General features: G+C 45.1%; 1 protein-coding gene across 1 annotated transcript in view; it reads left to right on the top strand.

Annotated features, from left to right (window-relative positions):
* The first annotated feature begins 3,515 nt into the window (after positions 1–3,515).
* The window catches only part of TOMM20 (translocase of outer mitochondrial membrane 20), a 142,911-nt gene continuing 128,306 nt past the window's right edge, over positions 3,516–18,120 (top strand). The window contains exon 1 of the mRNA XM_073627563.1: positions 3,516–3,776. Coding sequence (XP_073483664.1) covers positions 3,650–3,776 — 127 coding nt within the window. The 5' untranslated portion in view covers positions 3,516–3,649. The remainder of the gene's footprint in view (positions 3,777–18,120) is intronic.

Raw genomic sequence — 18,120 nt, 5'->3', positions numbered from 1 at the left:
AGTGGTGATGGGATTGGTACTGGAGAGGGTGAAGGGGGTGGCAATTTCAGCACTGGAGAGGGTGCAGTGGATGATGGGATTGGCATTGGAGAGGGTGCAGTGATGATGGGATTGGTACTGGAGATGGTGCATTGGATGATGGGATCGGCACTGCAGAGGGTGTTGCGGATGGTGGTATCGGCCCTGGAGAGGGTGCAATTGATGGTATCGGCACTGGAGAGGGTGCAGTTGATGGTATCGGCACTGGAGAGGGTGCAGTTGATGGTGTTGGCACTGGAGAGGGTGCAGATGATGGTTTCGGCATTGGAGAGGGTGCAGTGGATGATAGGATTGGCACTGGAGAGGGAGCAGGGGGTGATGGGATTGGTATAGGAGAGGGTGAAGGGGGTGGTGATTTCAGCACTGGAGAGGGTGCAGTGGATGATGGGATCGGCATTGGAGAGGGTGCAGTGGTGATGGGACTGGTACTGGAGATGGTGCATTGGATGATGGGATCGGCACTGCAGAGGGTGTTGCGGATGGTGGTATCGGCCCTGGAGAGGGTGCAGTTGATGGTATCGGCACTGGAGAGGGTGCAGTTGATGGTATCGGCACTGGAGAGGGTGCAGTTGATGGTGTTGGCACTGGAGAGGGTGCAGATGATGGTTTCGGCATTGGAGAGGGTGCAGTGGATGATAGGATTGGCACTGGAGAGGGAGCAGGGGGTGATGGGATTGGTATAGGAGAGGGTGAAGAGGGTGGCGATTTCAGCACTGAAGAGGGTGCAGTGGATGATGGGATCGGCATTGGAGAGGGTGCAGTGGTGATGGGATTGGTACTGGAGAGGGTGCACTGGATGATGGGATCGGCACTGGAGAGGGTGCAGGGAGTGACGATTTCGGCACTGCAGAAACTTCACACAATAATAAATGCCTTTCCATATCCACCCTGCGTATAATTGTTCTTTTACAAAGATGGCAGTGATAATGTCCCACTGGCCAGCATGGAAGCCAGCACCGGCATAAGATTTGGTCTGTAATAGAAATAACATATTAAATTGTATGAATTGCTTATATTTTATTTTCAGTTTATTACTATTATTAATAAACTGAAAATAAAATATAAGCAATTCATACAACTTTCTCAGTGTGCACATTTGTAAACTTAAAGGGTAAGTTCACCTTTACACCCTCCTCATCCCCCCCCCCCCCCCCAGTCCTGCTGACTTGGAGTGCGGTGATCACCCGCACTGACACATCTGGTCGCCGCCTCACCAGTCCAGGGCTTAAAAATCCCTGCAGCTTAATCTCCAAAATGTACCTCGTCAAGAGGTACATTTAGGAGCATGCTAATTGGTCTGCGCCGTCACATCGGCGGCGCCGACCAAAGCCGTGTAGCTCGTCCTGTCAACCCAGGCAAAGAGGAGAGAAAAAAGCCGCTGGGATTTCAAATCCCTGGACTGGTACAGCAGCGATACGAGCTGTCAGTGCAGGTGATCGCCGGACTCCAGGTTAGCAGGACCAGGGCGGATGGGAAGGGGTCCAGTGTAAGTTCACCTTACAGATTTTCTGTAAAGGTGAACTTACTCTTTAAACTTTAAAATCTACCTAACTATCCCCTGTATAAAAACAAAACAAAACAAAAAAAAACTTTCTGCTAAAAAACAGAACCAAAAAAAAAAAAAATTTGATTCAGAAATGTTTTCCTAAATGTATTCTGCTACATGTTAGTGATACAAAAAAAACCCAACAAGTGTATATTGATTGGCTTTCTTGAAAGTTCTAGTGTCTACAAACTATGGGATATGTACTGAAATATTTTTTCTTTTTTCTTTTGTTTTATACTACAAATGGCGGAGGTAAACGACTTATAGTGGGACTGTGATAGTGCAATCTGACACTAACTGCCGCTGGGGGGGGGGGAATGACTAATTGCCACTGACATCACCAGTGACACCAATACAGTGATCAGTGCTAAAAATATGACACTGGCTGGGAAAGGGTTAACATCTAGGGCGATCAAGGGATTAAATATGTTCCTTACCTAGGTGTAATGCGTGCACAGTGTGCTACTTTATACTAATGATCACTGACAGATCACTACTTCCTCTGTACATAACCCTGTGTTGAATTTCAACACAGAGCTCTGGGCTGTGATTGGAAACAGCTGGTCAGCTAGTCCTGGGTGTAAATCATTGGCCACGACACAGTGTACAATCACAGCGGGAGTCAGGTGGGGCCGAACATGCACACGCCGTAAACCTTGGAGTAGGCAGTGACGTACCAACACATCGCTTTGCCTACAGCACCCCCCCGTCCTCAGTACAATGCAGCCAGGCGGTCAGGTGGATAATATATGTACCAGAACATATATGATTTTCAAGAAGATGGAGGTTTAACGCCGACATACCATTGAACCGTAAAACCTTTTTTCCATAGAAATCCATGTTTGCCTCAATCTTGGCTCTGTTAGTTGGCATGAAGGTAGGGCAAAAATTCTTCTTCCAACATAAACATGAACTTCCATCACCACCACAAATATAAATTAGTAAATGTTAAACAGTTGCTTTTACAAACAAATCCAGTTTACAAAGTTAAATCAAAGCGGAGTTTCACCCATTTAAAAGTCAGCAGCTACAAAAAGTTTAGCTGCTGACTTTTAATAATCAGACACTCACCTGTCCCACGGTCCAGCGATGCGGGTGCAGGAAGACTCGCTCCTCTCCCCCTCCTCTCCACTGTGCCGGTGTCTTGCCGAGAATGTTCCCTCGGCGGAGAAGTTCTCCCCCCGTACTGCGCAGGCGCAGCGCCTGCGCAGTACGGACTACTGTCAGCCACCGGAGATAGCCGAAGCTCAAACGCTTCAATCAGCTGTACACGGCGCCTGCGCCCTAGGTCCAGGTTCCTTCCCCACCATCCAAGTGGACCTAGAGGGAGAATCTAAAAGAGCCGAGCGAAGCGAGGCCGTGCCCGAAGCGTGGCGAGCAGCCCTCTTACAGGCGCCATGTACAGCTGATTTTCAGCTATTCCGCTTCGGCTATTTCCGCCGGATCCTACTGCGCAGGCGCAGCGCCTGCGCAGTAGAGGGGGGAACTTAGCCGCCGAGCGGAACTTTCTCGGCAGAACACCGGCATTCTAACTGTGGGTGCCCGGCTGTGGCTTAACAGCTGGACACGCACTGCTTGCTGTGAATGGCTGCACAATCTTCTAGGCGGGGGAGAGGTGATCTATGTACTATTTACAAAACCTCCCAAAAATATATTGTATTTTTGCAAATTCCAGACTCCACTTTCTGTGGTATTGTCTATTTGTTGTTTGTTACATTAAAGTTAGTTTTAAAATAAAAAAAAATGTGGAGTTGTGGACAGTGGCAGTGGAACTTAAGCTGCAGAGATTCACAATAAAGTTCAGTTTAAAAAAAAAAAAAAAAGAAGTGGAGTGGAGGCCACATGCTTCCTGTCATCGGTGGAGCTCTACGCTGCAGCTAGATCCCCTTGGAAAAAAAACGTGCTAAAGGTCGACGGGAAGTGACGTATTAATTGTGAGACGGTCTTTTTTTTTTTTTTTTTTTTAACCTCGCGGGTGCTGAAGGAGAGTGCAGGTCACATGCAGTGAATTTTTTCTGTTCTCTTTCCTGTTCGGACTGCTTCTGAGAGGAGAAACAGAGCAAGATGGTGGTCGTTGGAAAGACTAGCGCCATTGCGGCAGGCGTTTGCGGGGCTTTGTTTTTGGGTTACTGCATTTACTTCGACAGGAAACGAAGGAATGATCCCAACTTCAAGAACCGTCTGCGAGAGAGTAAGAGCGGAATTAATTGCTGAACAATTCGTTTGATTTATGTGACACGGGATTAGTAAAGCACAGGCATCAGTCAGGGTTTCTCTTGCAATAACGTATCGTTCAGCCTTTTCTGTGGAGGACCCCCTGGGGTTCTTTAGAAATAAGGGAATCACTGAGTAGGAATTCTAGAGCGCAGCATTCCGTGCACATTTCATACAGGCTAGAGGTGTTGTTACATATTCAGGGGATTTATAAAATGTGTCTCTGACACACTTTTTAGAATTCTATCTTAAATTTTTATATAAGTGTCAGTGTAGACAACAGATTCATGTACCTGTTAGAAACAGGTGCATGAATGAATTTGCTGCAAGCATTGCTTGCCAGGCTGTCCATCCTCAGCAAGGATGAGTTTAGTGGCATTTGCACGCAAGTCTGAACCTGCCTGAGCTATCCTGCCAGGGAGCTGTCAAAGCGGACAGCCAATCTTAGGGGGTGGGGGCATTTCCTGCCCTGCAGATGCACATGCCACAGCTGCCAGTGATTGGCTGTCTGCTTAGACCGCTTCCTGGCAGGATAGCTCAGGTGGGTTTGAACTTGTGTCTGAACATGCCTGAGCTAATCCTTTGTCCTCAGTGCAGGTAAACTTTGTCCCCACTGCTGCAGCTGTAAGTTACCAGCGACCAAGTTGTTTTGTAGCTGTGTGGGGGCGGATCCTAATGGGTATTCAGATTTTCTTTTAACATTTGTTCCCCTTGTGAATGACAGCAAGCAGTGGGTGAATACATCACAAAGAGAGATCGGACCTGAGAAACTAGTCCCCTAGATTCCAATTCAGGCCCCACCGTCAACCTCACTGGTTGCTAGGAGTTTTTTGGTTGTGAAGCAGAAAGCATCTTTGATAACCAGTGACCGGTGAGGAGTGTAGGGGTAGCGACAGCAAATGTGCCGCTCTGGTGTATAGAGACAGGCACTCTGCCTGTCTCTGTATGCTAAGTTAGAGTTGGTCATTCATTATCTTCAGTTTCTTTATGTACAAACAAGTTTTCTTAAAATGATTGTAAAGTCTCAAGGTTTTTCACCCTAATGCATAATGCATTAGGGTGAAAAACCTTTCTTTGCAGCTTCTCCCGGAGCCCCCCTTTTTCTTACCTGAACCCTATCCAGCAATGTGCACGAGCCCAGCGGCTCCAGCCGCTGTCTCTGTCCTCATTTGACAGAATAATAGCAGCAGAAGCCATTGTTTACCACTGGTGTCAATCAAATCCAGTGACGTGGGGGATGGGGACGAGTCCCTTTGTGTCAATTGACGTAGCAGCGGGACTCGGGAGCGCGCCTGCACGGGTGCCCCCCAAGGAAAGCAGCTTGAAGGGGAGAAGCAAGGTGCTCTGGTGGGGCACCCCAGCAGAAGGGGATCGGGACTGCTCTGTGCAAAACCCTTGCACAGAGCAGGTAAGTATAACACGTTTGTTATTTTTTATTTATAAAAAAAAAAAAAGCAAACCTTCAGCCCAGGTTCACACTGAGCTGCGGGAATGAAGGCGTGGGAGTTCAGCTGAACGCGCACGACTTCACTACCACATGTTAGTCCTGATTTTGGCGTCGATTTCACAGACATCTGTGCGGGTTTCTGCACAGATGTTAATGGAAATCGCACCCTGAAATTGCAAAACGTAGTTCAGAAACGACTTGTGGAAATCGGTGCGGCGCCACAAATGTGGCGTCATGCAGATTTAGTATGCTATGCATACTATTAGTATGCTATGCACACAGTATGCTATGCATACTAGCTCATTATGCCTTTGTCTTGCGGGTGTTAGTTATTATTTTTTATTTTTTTTTTTTAAAGTGGGTTTACAACTACTTTAAGAGAGGGTTATAACCACTGTCTGTGTCCCACTGGGGAGGTTTCCCTTTAGCTTTTATCCTGTAGGCAAAACGGTTAGTTAGCGGAAATCTCTTTAAAGCAAGTTATTCACTAGTTGAGACCAGAACTATGAAAACATTTGACCACCCAAAATTTGGGACTTTCTTTCACTTTCACTCTCGGTGATAACCGTAAACAGGTAAAAGAGGGTAAATATCCCCAGCAGGGCATAGACAGCAGTAAATACATGACATGTTCTAATCCCTCTTCTCTCTATTCTAAAGTAAAATAAATATTTTACCATCAATTATACTTTTAGTACCTCTGATTATACTCGTCTTGCGCATTGGGAAATATTGTATTAACACCCTGTCTTTCAAGGAACATTTATAAACGTCCTGGTATACAAGGGGTTAAAACAAGCTCGCAGATCTGCTGGCTTTTTGGCCTCACTGATCCTGTTAATGTTTCCTCCCAGGGTTCTCACTACATACATGCATTGCTTTTTCTGTGCATGCATCATGGGCCCTGTTGCTTTCTCACCATCTGCTCTACCTATTAACCACCATCATGATCTCTGAATCAGGGTTTCTCAACCTTTTTTTTATTTTTTATCTGGGAGGAATCCTCTGCAAAAAGTTTGAGATCTTGGGGAACCCCTGAAATAATTTTCAGTTCTAAAGCTCACAGAACATTAGTGTAATCAACGAGCTCTTGTTTTAACCACTTGACGACCGCCTCACGCCGATGTACGTCGGCAAGGCGGCACGGACAGGCAAAATCACATACATGTACGTGATTTGCCTTCCGCGGGTGGGGGGTCCGATCGGACCCCCCCCGGTGCCCGAGGCGGTCGTCTTTTGTCCCACGGCGATCGGAGGTGAGGGGGAGGCCATCCGTTCGTGGCCCCCCCTCGTGATCGCCGCCGGCCAATCTAATCATTCCTATGCTGCTGTATGCTAAACAGCAGCAAAGGAAATGATGTCATCTCTCCTCGGCTCGGTAGTCTCCGTTCCGGCCCGAGGAGAGAAGACAGGTATGTGAGTGCACAACACTACACACACACAGTAGAACATGCCAGGCACACAAAACACCCCGATTCCCCCCCCCCCCCCCCGATCGCCCCCCGACCCCACCCAATCACCCCCCCCCCCCGTCACAAACTGACACCAGCAGGTTTTTTTTTTTTTTTTTTTTTCTGATTACTGCATTGGTGTCAGTTTGTGACAGTTACAGTGTTAGGTCAGTGAGTGTTAGCCCCCTGTAGGTCTAGGATACCCCCCTAACCCCCCCTAATAAAGTTTTAACCCCTTGATCACCCCCTGTCACCAGTGTCGCTAAGCGATCATTTTTCTGATCGCTGTATTAGTGTCGCTGGTGACGCTAGTTAGGGACGTAAATATTTAGGTTCGCCATCAGCGTTTTATAGCGACAGGGACCCCCATATACTACCGAATAAATGTTTTAACCCCTTGATGGCCCCCTAGTTAACCCTTTCACCACTGATCACCGTATAACTGTTACGGGTGACGCTGGTTAGTTTGTTTATTTTTTATAGTGTCAGGGCACCCGCCGTTTATTACCGAATAAAGGTTTAGCCCCCTGATCGCCCGGCGGTGATATGCGTCGCCCCAGGCAGCGTCAGATTAGCGCCAGTACCGCTAACACCCACGCACGCAGCATACGCCTCCCTTAGTGGTATAGTATCTGTACGGATCAATATCTGATCCGATCAGATCTATACTAGCGTCCCCAGCAGTTTAGGGTTCCCAAAAACGCAGTGTTAGCGGGATCAGCCCAGATACCTGCTAGCACCTGCGTTTTGCCCCTCCGCCCAGCCCACCCAAGTGCAGTATCAATCGATCACTGTCACTTACAAAACACTAAACGCATAACTGCAGCGTTCGCAGAGTCAGGCCTGATCCCTGCGATCGCTAACAGTTATTTTGGTAGCATTTTGGTGAACTGGCAAGCACCAGCCCCAGGCAGCGTCAGGTTAGCGCCAGTAGCGCTAACACCCACTCACGCACCGTACACCTCCCTTAGTGGTATAGTATCTGAACGGATCAATATCTGGTCCGATCAGATCTATACTAGCGTCCCCAGCAGTTTAGTGTTCCCAAAAACGCAGTGTTAGCGGGATCAGCCCAGATACCTGATAGCACCTGCGTTTTGCCCCTCCGCCCGGCCCAGCCCAGCCCACCCAAGTGCAGTATCGATCGATCACTGACACTTACAAAACACTAAATGCATAACTGCAGCGTTCGCAGAGTCAGGCCTAATCCCTGCGATCGCTAACAGTTTTTTTGGTAGTATTTTGGTGAACTGGCAAGCACCAGCCCCAAGCAGCGTCAGATTAGCGCCAGTACCGCTAACACCCACGCACGCAGCATACGCCTCCCTTAGTGGTATAGTATCTGAACGGATCAATATCTGATCCGATCAGATCTATACTGGCGTCCCCAGCAGTTTAGGGTTCTCAAAAACGCAGTGTTAGTGGGATCAGCCCAGATACCTGCTAGCACCTGCATTTTGCCCCTCCGCCCGGCCCAGCCCACCCAAGTGCAGTATCGATCGATCACTGTCACTTACAAAACACTTAACGCATAACTGCAGCGTTCGCAGAGTCAGGCCTGATCCCTGCGATCGCTAACAGTTTTTTTGGTAGCTTTTTATTGAACTGGCAAGCGCCAGCGGCCTAGTACACCCCGGTCGTAGTCAAACCAGCACTGCAGTAACACTTGGTGACGTGGCGAGTCCCATAAGTGCAGTTCAAGCTGGTGAGGTGGCAAGCACAAGTAGTGTCCCGCTGCCACCAAGAAGACAAACACAGGCCCGTCGTGCCCATAATGCCCTTCCTGCTGCATTCGCCAATCCTAATTGGGAACCCACCGCTTCTGCAGCGCCCGTACTTCCCCCATTCACATCCCCAACCAAATGCAGTCGGCTGCATGAGAGGCATTTTCTTGATGTCCTCCCGAGTACCCCTACCCAACGAACCCCCCCAAAAAAGATGTTGTGTCTGCAGCAAGCGCGGATATAGGCGTGACACCCGCTATTATTGTCCCTCCTGTCCTGACAATCCTGGTCTTTGCATTGGTGAATGTTTTGAATGCTACCATTCACTAGTTGAGTATTAGCGTAGGGTACAGCATTGCACAGACTAGGCACACTTTCACAGGGTCTCCCAAGATGCCATCGCATTTTGAGAGACCCGAACCTGGAACCGGTTACAGTTCTAAAAGTTAGTTACAAAAAAAGTGTAAAAAAAAAAAAAAAAATATATAAAATAAAAAAAAATAGTTGTCGTTTCATTGTTCTCTCTCTCTCTCTCTCTCTCTCTCTCTCTCTCTCTCTCTCTATTCTCTCTCTCTATTGTTCTGCTCTTTTTTACTGTATTCTATTCTGCAATGTTTTATTGTTATTATGTTTTATCATGTTTGCTTTTCAGGTATGCAATTTTTTATACTTTACCGTTTACTGTGCTTTATTGTTAACCATTTTTTTGTCTTCAGGTACGCCATTCACGACTTTGAATGGTTATACCAGAATGATGCCTGCAGGTTTAGGTATCATCTTGGTATCATTCTTTTCAACCAGCGGTCGGCTTTCATGTAAAAGCAATCCTAGCGGCTAATTAGCCTCTAGACTGCTTTTACAAGCCGTGGGAGGGAATGCCCCCCCCCCCACCGTCTTCCGTGTTTTTCTCTGGCTCTCCTGTCTCAACAGGGAACCTGAGAATGCAGCCGGTGATTCAGCCAGCTGACCATAGAGCTGATCAGAGACCAGAGTGGCTCCAAACATCTCTATGGCCTAAGAAACCGGAAGCTACGAGCATTTTATGACTTAGATTTCGCCGGATGTAAATAGCGCCATTGGGAAATTGGGGAAGCATTTTATCACACCGATCTTGGTGTCGTCAGATGCTTTGAGGGCAGAGGAGAGATCTAGGGTCTAATAGACCCCAATTTTTTCAAAAAAGAGTACCTGTCACTACCTATTGCTATCATAGGGGATATTTACATTCCCCGAGATAACAAAAATGATTACAAAAAAAAAAAAAATGAAAGGAACAGTTTAAAAATAAGATAAAAAAGCAATAAGGAAAAGCACCTATATTGAAATAAATAAATTACCAAGTAAAAGTACCATCATCCCAGGTGTCTAGTACAAAGAAAGGCAGGGAGTAGGGAACAGCCGCAGTTAGCTGCTTCTGTCAGCGGATGTCCCAACCCTCCACACACAAAGGGAAACAAGGGGGGACTATTGCGGTACTGAAGGTAGTCAGGAATTTGATAGAAGAAAATGAAAATGAAAAAATAATATAATAAAATTTACATTTTAATGGAAAACAATGTTAAAAATATTACAGTGTCGCATACAGTCGTAATTCATAGCAAGAGCAATCTATACAACCGTACGAATTACACCAAATAATAACAGGGGGTACATATATGACTTATTTTCTCGACCGGTTTCGCGGTATTCACCGCTTCCTCAGGAGAGTACAGTCTAGAATGTAACATGAAAAACATATAATGAATACAAACAGATCTACAGATACATGAAAATTTCTTAATATGATTGCAGCAAAGTCATAATACATAAAACATGTACATACAAATTGGATACAAAAAGGGCAGGCTCACCCGTTCAGACATTCTCTGTGGGATTGTGTAGCCCCATATAATTCCCCCCGCGGCGAACACAGGGGATAGCAAACAGCCTCTGGTAAATAAAATATCTGAATCATTGATTTGTATACAACACTAAACCACAAAATAAAGGAAGAGTGCAATATAGGGGTGCCAGTGAGGTAGCTCTAAGATTTAAATCCAGTGTGCAGGAATAAAGATGATGAGGGGGGGGGGGAGGGGAGAAGGAGAAAAGGAGGGAAGGAGGGAGGGAAATGGGGAGAGGGGGAAAGGGGGAAGGGGGGAGAGGGGGGGGGGAAAGGGAGAAGGGGGAAGGGGGGGGAGGAGGGGGGGGAAGGGGGGGGAAAGGAAGGGGTGGAGGAGGAGGAAGGGGAGGGGAAAGGGGGGTGGTCAGATAGTTCAGCGGGACCAGATGCTTTCAATAGTGTGGAAAGCAGGTCAACCTTGCAAGAAAAATGCACACAGGTGTTGGGAGCTAACACTTACCCCTACAGCATTAATCAGTTGAAAGGCAAATGGATTAAAATGAAGGAGAACAAAATAGTGCGGATTATATAATATAAAGAGGTTGAAACAAGCCAGGCGCTTATTGGGTTAACAATGAGAGCCCGCCAGGGCTGGAGCCATTAATGTATACTGGAGAGGGTAATCAACTGCAGCAGCTGTAATTAAAATTAATGGAAATTAACATCCATGATAATACAAGGAGATTTTCCCACAATTGAAAAAAGTAACACACTAAAATCAATATTACCAGACCATAAAAGGTAAAATTGATAGTGTATCAAGCAGTATCAAATTGGGGGATATTAATCCTAAATGAAAAGGTTTAAAATATCCAGTGAAAACAGATAGGTCTAAATTGACACTGTAGGCAGCACTGCACAGGGGGGGGTAACAGTACACAAAACTGATATGGACCAAGGGAGAAGCATACAAGGGGAACGCCAACTAGGAATAGGGAAAGGGCACCAGGAGGGGGAGGGAGAGGAGAAGGGGAAAGGGGAAAGCGAGACTTACCCAGAATGGTGGGCTTCAGCTGGCGCGGCATCGGGAGGCTGTAGGCTCTCACAGCGGCCGCGTCCGGCCGCTATAAGAGCACCCCAACCTGGAAGACAGGGACGGCGTAGCAGAGGCGGTCCCTGACGTCACCGGGTCTGCTCGCCCGCACTGCGCAGGTGCACGGTGTGTGCTACTGCGCAAGCGCGCGCTCCTGTCAAAGGGAATCGGATTCCCAAACAAGGAGACGCAAGCAGCCTGGAGGCTGCCAGGGCGAGCATGTGTCCGCCGCGTAGGAGAAGAAATGAAACAGACACAGCCCACAAAGTCTGATAACGGGGGGAGGAGCCTGACCTTGAACAGCAATCTAAATAACAAGACAAAATGAAATAAATTAAAAAGAAAAAACACATATGGTACATTAATTATAGGTGAAAGTGTAAAGATATCAGTCACCCACAAATTAAGGAATAGACCTCAGACAGACAGGGCCAAACAACTGATACTAGAACCTGAGGTGACAGATTTGGAAGGAAAAAGAGAAGAAAGAGAAAAAAGAGAAAAGGGGGGGGGGAGGGAAAGTGAGAGAGGAGGGGGAGGGGAGGAAAGGAGGGGAGGGGGGGGGAAGGAGGGGGAGGAAAAAAAAAAAAAAAAAGGGGAGGGGGTGAGTGAGGGCATGGGAGGGGGGGAGGGGGACAAGAAGGAATTGGGACAGGATCTCATAAGAAGGCCCTATATGACACTGACTCGTTTAAGCCGGGCGGAGTGGTGACGTTGAGTCGCTCGATCCAGAGGGACTCCCTCTGGAGTATCGAGCGGTCCCAATCGCCACCCCTCGGACTGGGTTGGACCACCTCTAATACCAGAAACTTGGCCACGGAGTTGTCAAATCTATGATAAAGGCCGATGTGTCGGCCGATGGTAGTCAGTTTGCCATTTTCTGAGTCGTAGAGGTGGTCACCGATTCTCTGCCTAAGTTCCCGAATAGTTTTGCCCACATAGAAGGCTTTACACACACACTTCATAAGATAGATGACCCCTTTTGTAGCACAATTAGCAAAAGTCCGTGGAACCAAAACCAAGATAAAAAAGCAAAAAAAAATAAAGAAAAAAAAAAAGCACCCCTGTCGCCCCCTGCTCTCGCACTAAGGCGATCGCAAGCGGCGGTCTGTCGTCAAACGTAAACAGCAATTGCACCATGCATGTGAGGTATCGCCGCGAAGGTCAGATCGAGGGCAGTAATTTTTGCAGTAGACCTCCTCTGTAAATCTAAAGTGGTAACCTGTAAAGGCTTTTAAAGGCTTTTAAAAATGTATTTATTTTGTTGCCACTGCACGTTTGTGCGCAATTTTAAAGCATGTCATGTTTGGTATCCATGTACTCGGCCTAAGATCATCTTTTTTATTTCATCAAACATTTGGGCAATATAGTGTGTTTTAGTGCATTAAAATTTAAAAAAGTGTGTTTTTTCCCCAAAAAATGCGTTTGAAAAATCGCTGCGCAAATACTGTGTGAAAAAAAAAATGAAACACCCACCATTTTAATCTGTAGGGCATTTGCTTTAAAAAAATATATAATGTTTGGGGGTTCAAAGTAATTTTTTTGCAAAAAAAAATAACTTATTCATGTAAACAATGTCAGAAAGGGCTTTGTCTTCAAGTGGTTAGAAGAGTGAGTGATGTGAGACATAAGCTTCTAAATGTTGTGCATAAAATGCCAGGACAGTTCAAAACCCCCCCAAATGACCCCATTTTGGAAAGTAGACACCCCAAGCTATTTGCTGAGAGGCATGTCGAGTCCATGGAATATTTTATATTGCGACACAAGTTGCGGGAAAGAGACAATTTTTTTTTTTTTTTTGCACAAAGTTGTCACTAAATGATATATTGCTCAAACATGCCATGGGAATATGTGAAATTACACCCCAAAATACATTCTGCTGCTTCTCCTGGGTACGGGGATACCACATGTGTGAGACTTTTTGGGAGCCTAGCCGCGTACGGGACCCCGAAAACCAAGCACCGCCTTCAGGCTTTCTAAGGGCGTGAATTTTTGATTTCACTCTTCACTGCCTATCACAGTTTCGGAGGCCATGGAAAGCCCAGGTGGCACAAAACCCCCCCAAATGACCCCATTTTGGAAAGTAGACACCCAAAGCTATTTGCTGAGAGGTATAGTGAGTATTTTGCAGACCTCACTTTTTGTCACAAAGTTTTGAAAATTGAAAAAAGAAAAAAAAAATGTTTTTTCTTGTCTTTCTTCATTTTCAAAAACAAATGAGAGCTGCAAAATACTCACCATGCCTCTCAGCAAATAGCTTGGGGTGTCTACTTTCCAAAATGGGGTCATTTGGGGGGATTTTATGCCACCTGGGCATTCCATGGCCTCCGAAACTGTGATAGGCAGTGAAGAGTGAAATCAAAAATTTTCACCCTTAGAAATCCTGAAGGCGGTGATTGGATTTCGGGGCCCCGTACGCGGCTAGGCTCCCAAAAAGTCCCACACATGTGGTATCCCCATACTCGGGAGAAGCAGTTGAATGTATTTTGGGGTGCAATTCCACATAGGCCCATGGCCTGTGTGAGCAATATATCATTTAGTGACAACTTTGTACAAAAAAAAAACAAAAAAAAAGTGTCACTTTCCCGCAACTTGTGTCAAAATATAAAATATTCCATGGACTCAATATGCCTCTCAGCAAATAGCTTGGGGTGTCTACTTTCCAAAATGGGGTCATTTGGGGGGGTTTTGTGCCACCTGGGCATTCCATGGCCTCCGAAACTGTGATAGGCAGTGAAGAGTGAAATCAAAAATTTACACCCTTAGAAATCCTGAAGGCGGTGCTTGGTTTTCGGGGCCCCGTACGTGGCTAGCTCCCAAAAAGTCCCACACATGTGGTATCCCCATACTCAGGAGAAGTAGCTGAATGTATTTTGGGGTGCAATTCCACATAGGCCCATGACCTGTGTGAGCAATATATCATTTAGTGACAACTTTTTGTAAATATTATTTTTTTTTTTTTTTTTGTCATTATTCAATCACTTGGGACAAAAAAAATAAATATTGAATGGGTTCAACATGCCTCTCAGCAATTTCCTTGGGGTGTCTACTTTCCAAAATTGGGTCATTTGGGGGGGTTTTGTACTGCCCTGCCATTTTAGCACCTCAAGAAATGACATAGGCAGTCATAAACTAAAAGCTGTGTAAATTACAGAAAATGTACCCTAGTTTGTAGACGCTATAACTTTTGCGCAAACCAATAAATATACGCTTATTGACATTTTTTTTTACCAAAGACATGTGGCCGAATACATTTTGGCCTAAATGTATGACTAAAATTTAGTTTTTTGGATTTTTTTTATAACAAAAAGTAGAAAATATCATTTTTTTTCAAAATTTTCGGTCTTTTTCCGTTTATAGCGCAAAAAAACTGCAGAGGTGATCAAATACCATCAAAAGAAAGCTCTATTTGTCCGAAGAAAAGGACGCAAATTTCGTTTGGGTACAGCATTGCATGACCGCGCAATTAGCAGTTAAAGCGACGCAGTGCCAAATTGGAAAAAGACCTCTGGTCCTTAGGCAGCATAATGGTCCGGGGCTCAAGTGGTTAAAGGGTAACTTCACTTTTGCGGGGGGAAAAAAAAAGCAAATAAAGAAAAAATATAGATTGCACAATTGTGATACAAACCATATTGTAATATGGCTACATGGAGTTGTTCTGTACACAGAATGTGTACTGACAGCCCCAGAAGCATAATTTCCTGCTTGGGTGCTTGGGCTCACCAATTTTCCTAGAAGTCTGCCTAAGATACAAGTCAGATTTCAGGCATCCCCTGCAACAAAAATGTCATTTTTGGTGAGATATTTCCAATAGTAACACATCTAAAGGGATGCAGGCCCAGCAGCTTTCCTCATTAGTGCTCTGCAGCTGCCACAGCTGACTGATAATTATGAAACCACTCCCATTAGACCCGCTTAGGGCAGAGACAAACGCACATGGATTTCTTCAGACTAGCAAAAGGTAGGAATCTGCAACAAAGGTTGTTATAATCCTTGCAATGTTATCACCCAGGGGGTATATATTGTGGTAGTGCCAGAAACTTTGCGGAGAAAGACACTCTGCCCCCATCCCTAATTTAAGTACAAAATGTAAAATTTTTTCCTCTATTGGACTTTGGAAGGCAGAGAGTCTTAACCACTTAGGACCAGCCTCGTTTTGGAATTTAGGTGTTTTACATGTTTAAAACAGTTATTTTTGCTAGAAAATTATATATTGTTTTTTTTTTTTCTAACACCCTAGAGAATAAAATGGCGGTCATTGCAATACTTTTTTTCACACCGTATTTGCGCAGCGGTCTTACAAGCGCGCTTTTTTTGGAAAAAATTCACTTTTTTGAATAAAAAAATAAGACAACAGGAAAGTTAGCCCAATTTTTTTTTATATCGTGAAAGATAATGTTATGCTGAGTAAATTGATACCCAACATGTCACGCTTCAAAATTGCGCCCGCTCGTGGAATGGCATCAAACTTTTACCCTCAAAAATCTCCATAGGCGACGTTTAAAAAATTCTACAGGTTGCATATTTTGCGTTAGAGGAGGTCTAGGGCTAGATTTATTGCTCTCGCTCTAATGATCGCGGCGATACCTCACATGACCACCGTTTTCATATGCGGGCGCTACTCACATATGCGTTCACTTCTGCACGCGAGCTCGTCGGGACGGGGCGTTTAAAAAAAACATATTTTTTAAATTTATTTTATATGATTTTAATTATTTTTACGCTGTTTAAAAAAAAATGTCACATTTATTCCTATTACAAGGAATGTAAACATCCCTTGTAATAGAAAAAAGCATGACAGGTCCTCTTAAATATGTGATCTGGGTCAAAAAGACCTCAGATCTCATATTTACACTAAAATGCAATTAAAAAAAAAGTCATTTAAAAAAATGACATTGAAAAAAATATGCCTTTAAGACGTATGGGCGGAAGTGACGTTTTGACGTTGCTTCCACCCTGCAGTGTCATGGAGACGAGTGGGCGCCATCTTTCGTTCGTTCGTCTCCATGCACAGCTAGAGGATAGACGCGATTGCCTCCAGCACTACTGACGGCTCCGGTAAGCAGCGGAGGGCACCGGATCGTGGCGGGAGGGGGGCCCTCTCCCGCCACCGATAAAAGTGATCTTGCGGCAAATCCGCCATAGAGACCACTTTTATCTTGTAGCCGACCGCCGCACGAAAACGGGGATACCGGGGTTATGGCAGCTAGCTGCTGCCATAACAACGATATCCGCCGGCCAAGTTATATTTACATGCGGCAGTCGGCAAGTGGTTAAAACAGTAGGATTGTATCAAAATTGTATATTTATTAGAATAAGTTAAAACATGATTAATTTGGATAAAAAAAATCAGATGCATATGTGCAGTAAATAGGTGATAATAGAAAATATTACAACGATACAGTAAACACCACTAAACTCTGTCCTGACAGACTAGGACAAGAAAAGCCTAACGCGTTTCAAGGTTGAAAATGATGAAACCTCTTCTTCAGGGGATAGTGGTGGAGTGTATTGTTATCTAGAAGTTTTATAATAGAGAAAACAACCGTAAACAGTCAGAGTACATTATATACTAATAGATTACAAATAAATACAATTACCAGTGATCACAAATAGTAGTGATCACAAATACTTCAAAAGTAAAATGCATTCTAACCATGTAATTTCTGAATGATCACCAAATGGCATCCAATTTGAAAAAATGGGATATAATTTGCTGCCAGGGATCAGATCGATGGAGAGGGCCCCCACAAAGAGAGTTATGTGGAATCGGGAATGGTGCCGGACACAAAGGGAACCCTATGACCAAAGTGGGACACCACGGACTCAACACACCCCTTGCTTGCCTAGCATCTAGAGAAGGAAGGGGATATAATAGCAGACAGAAACAAGGAAGAAAAACAAAATAAAGAAAAACTTAATGTTATGGTTGGATAAAGGATATACTATATATACTCAATATTGGTATGAGCAGGGATTGAAACTATTAGTCTATCCACACATACCTTGTCAGTAGGCATAGAATTGATTCTTGCAGATGAACGTACATAAAAAGAGTGGAGAATACTCAGAGGGTTATCTAAAGCCAACAGGTAGAAGCCCGGAATAATCTAGAAAGAGGAAGTAATATATGATTGATTACAATCATATATAGATCTGCAGTACTTTAAGGGGTATTGTGGGATTTTATTGTAGATCCAGCACATAAAGCAGTCAGAAAACAGACCCACCAACATCATTGTGGACTGTTATAGGCTCTTCATGATTATTATCAAGGATTAGTATATATAATGTATAATAAGGACATAACCGAAAGAACTAGGCTTTACCTTGAGTACAAGTAGACACGATCCACTCAATGCTGCAGCAGCATGTGACTGGACGCACAAACGTCCGTCTTATGTTGTGCAACTGATTGGAACAGATCACCTACAGCTGGCTGCTTGGTTGAGACATGGGTTGGACGGAGGAGGTGCCCGCCGAGTCCCCGGCTGCAGGCCAGTCCCACAGGCAAAGACGGCGCTGAAAGCAAACAGCGTAATGACGTAATGTCACATGCTCGATGGAAGGAGGTGTGTGTTCATGGTGGGCGGGTGATTGACGTCCGCGGCTCGCGACGCAGTGGGTATCATGACCACGAGGGATAATCTCGGTCATGTACGCCCAGGGGGGAATGTTTTTTTTTTTCTCAACAAAAGTGGAGTTGCACTTTAACAATTCTTTTTAGAACTAGCCTTAAAGGGGTTGTAAACCCTCAGTCAGAAAAACCCCAGCGACAGGGACG

Source organism: Aquarana catesbeiana, linkage group LG04 (assembly GCF_042186555.1).
Source record: "Aquarana catesbeiana isolate 2022-GZ linkage group LG04, ASM4218655v1, whole genome shotgun sequence".
Lineage (NCBI taxonomy): Eukaryota > Metazoa > Chordata > Amphibia > Anura > Ranidae > Aquarana > Aquarana catesbeiana.
Note: the sequence above shows the minus strand (reverse complement) of the source record. Positions and strands in the feature narration are given on the sequence as shown.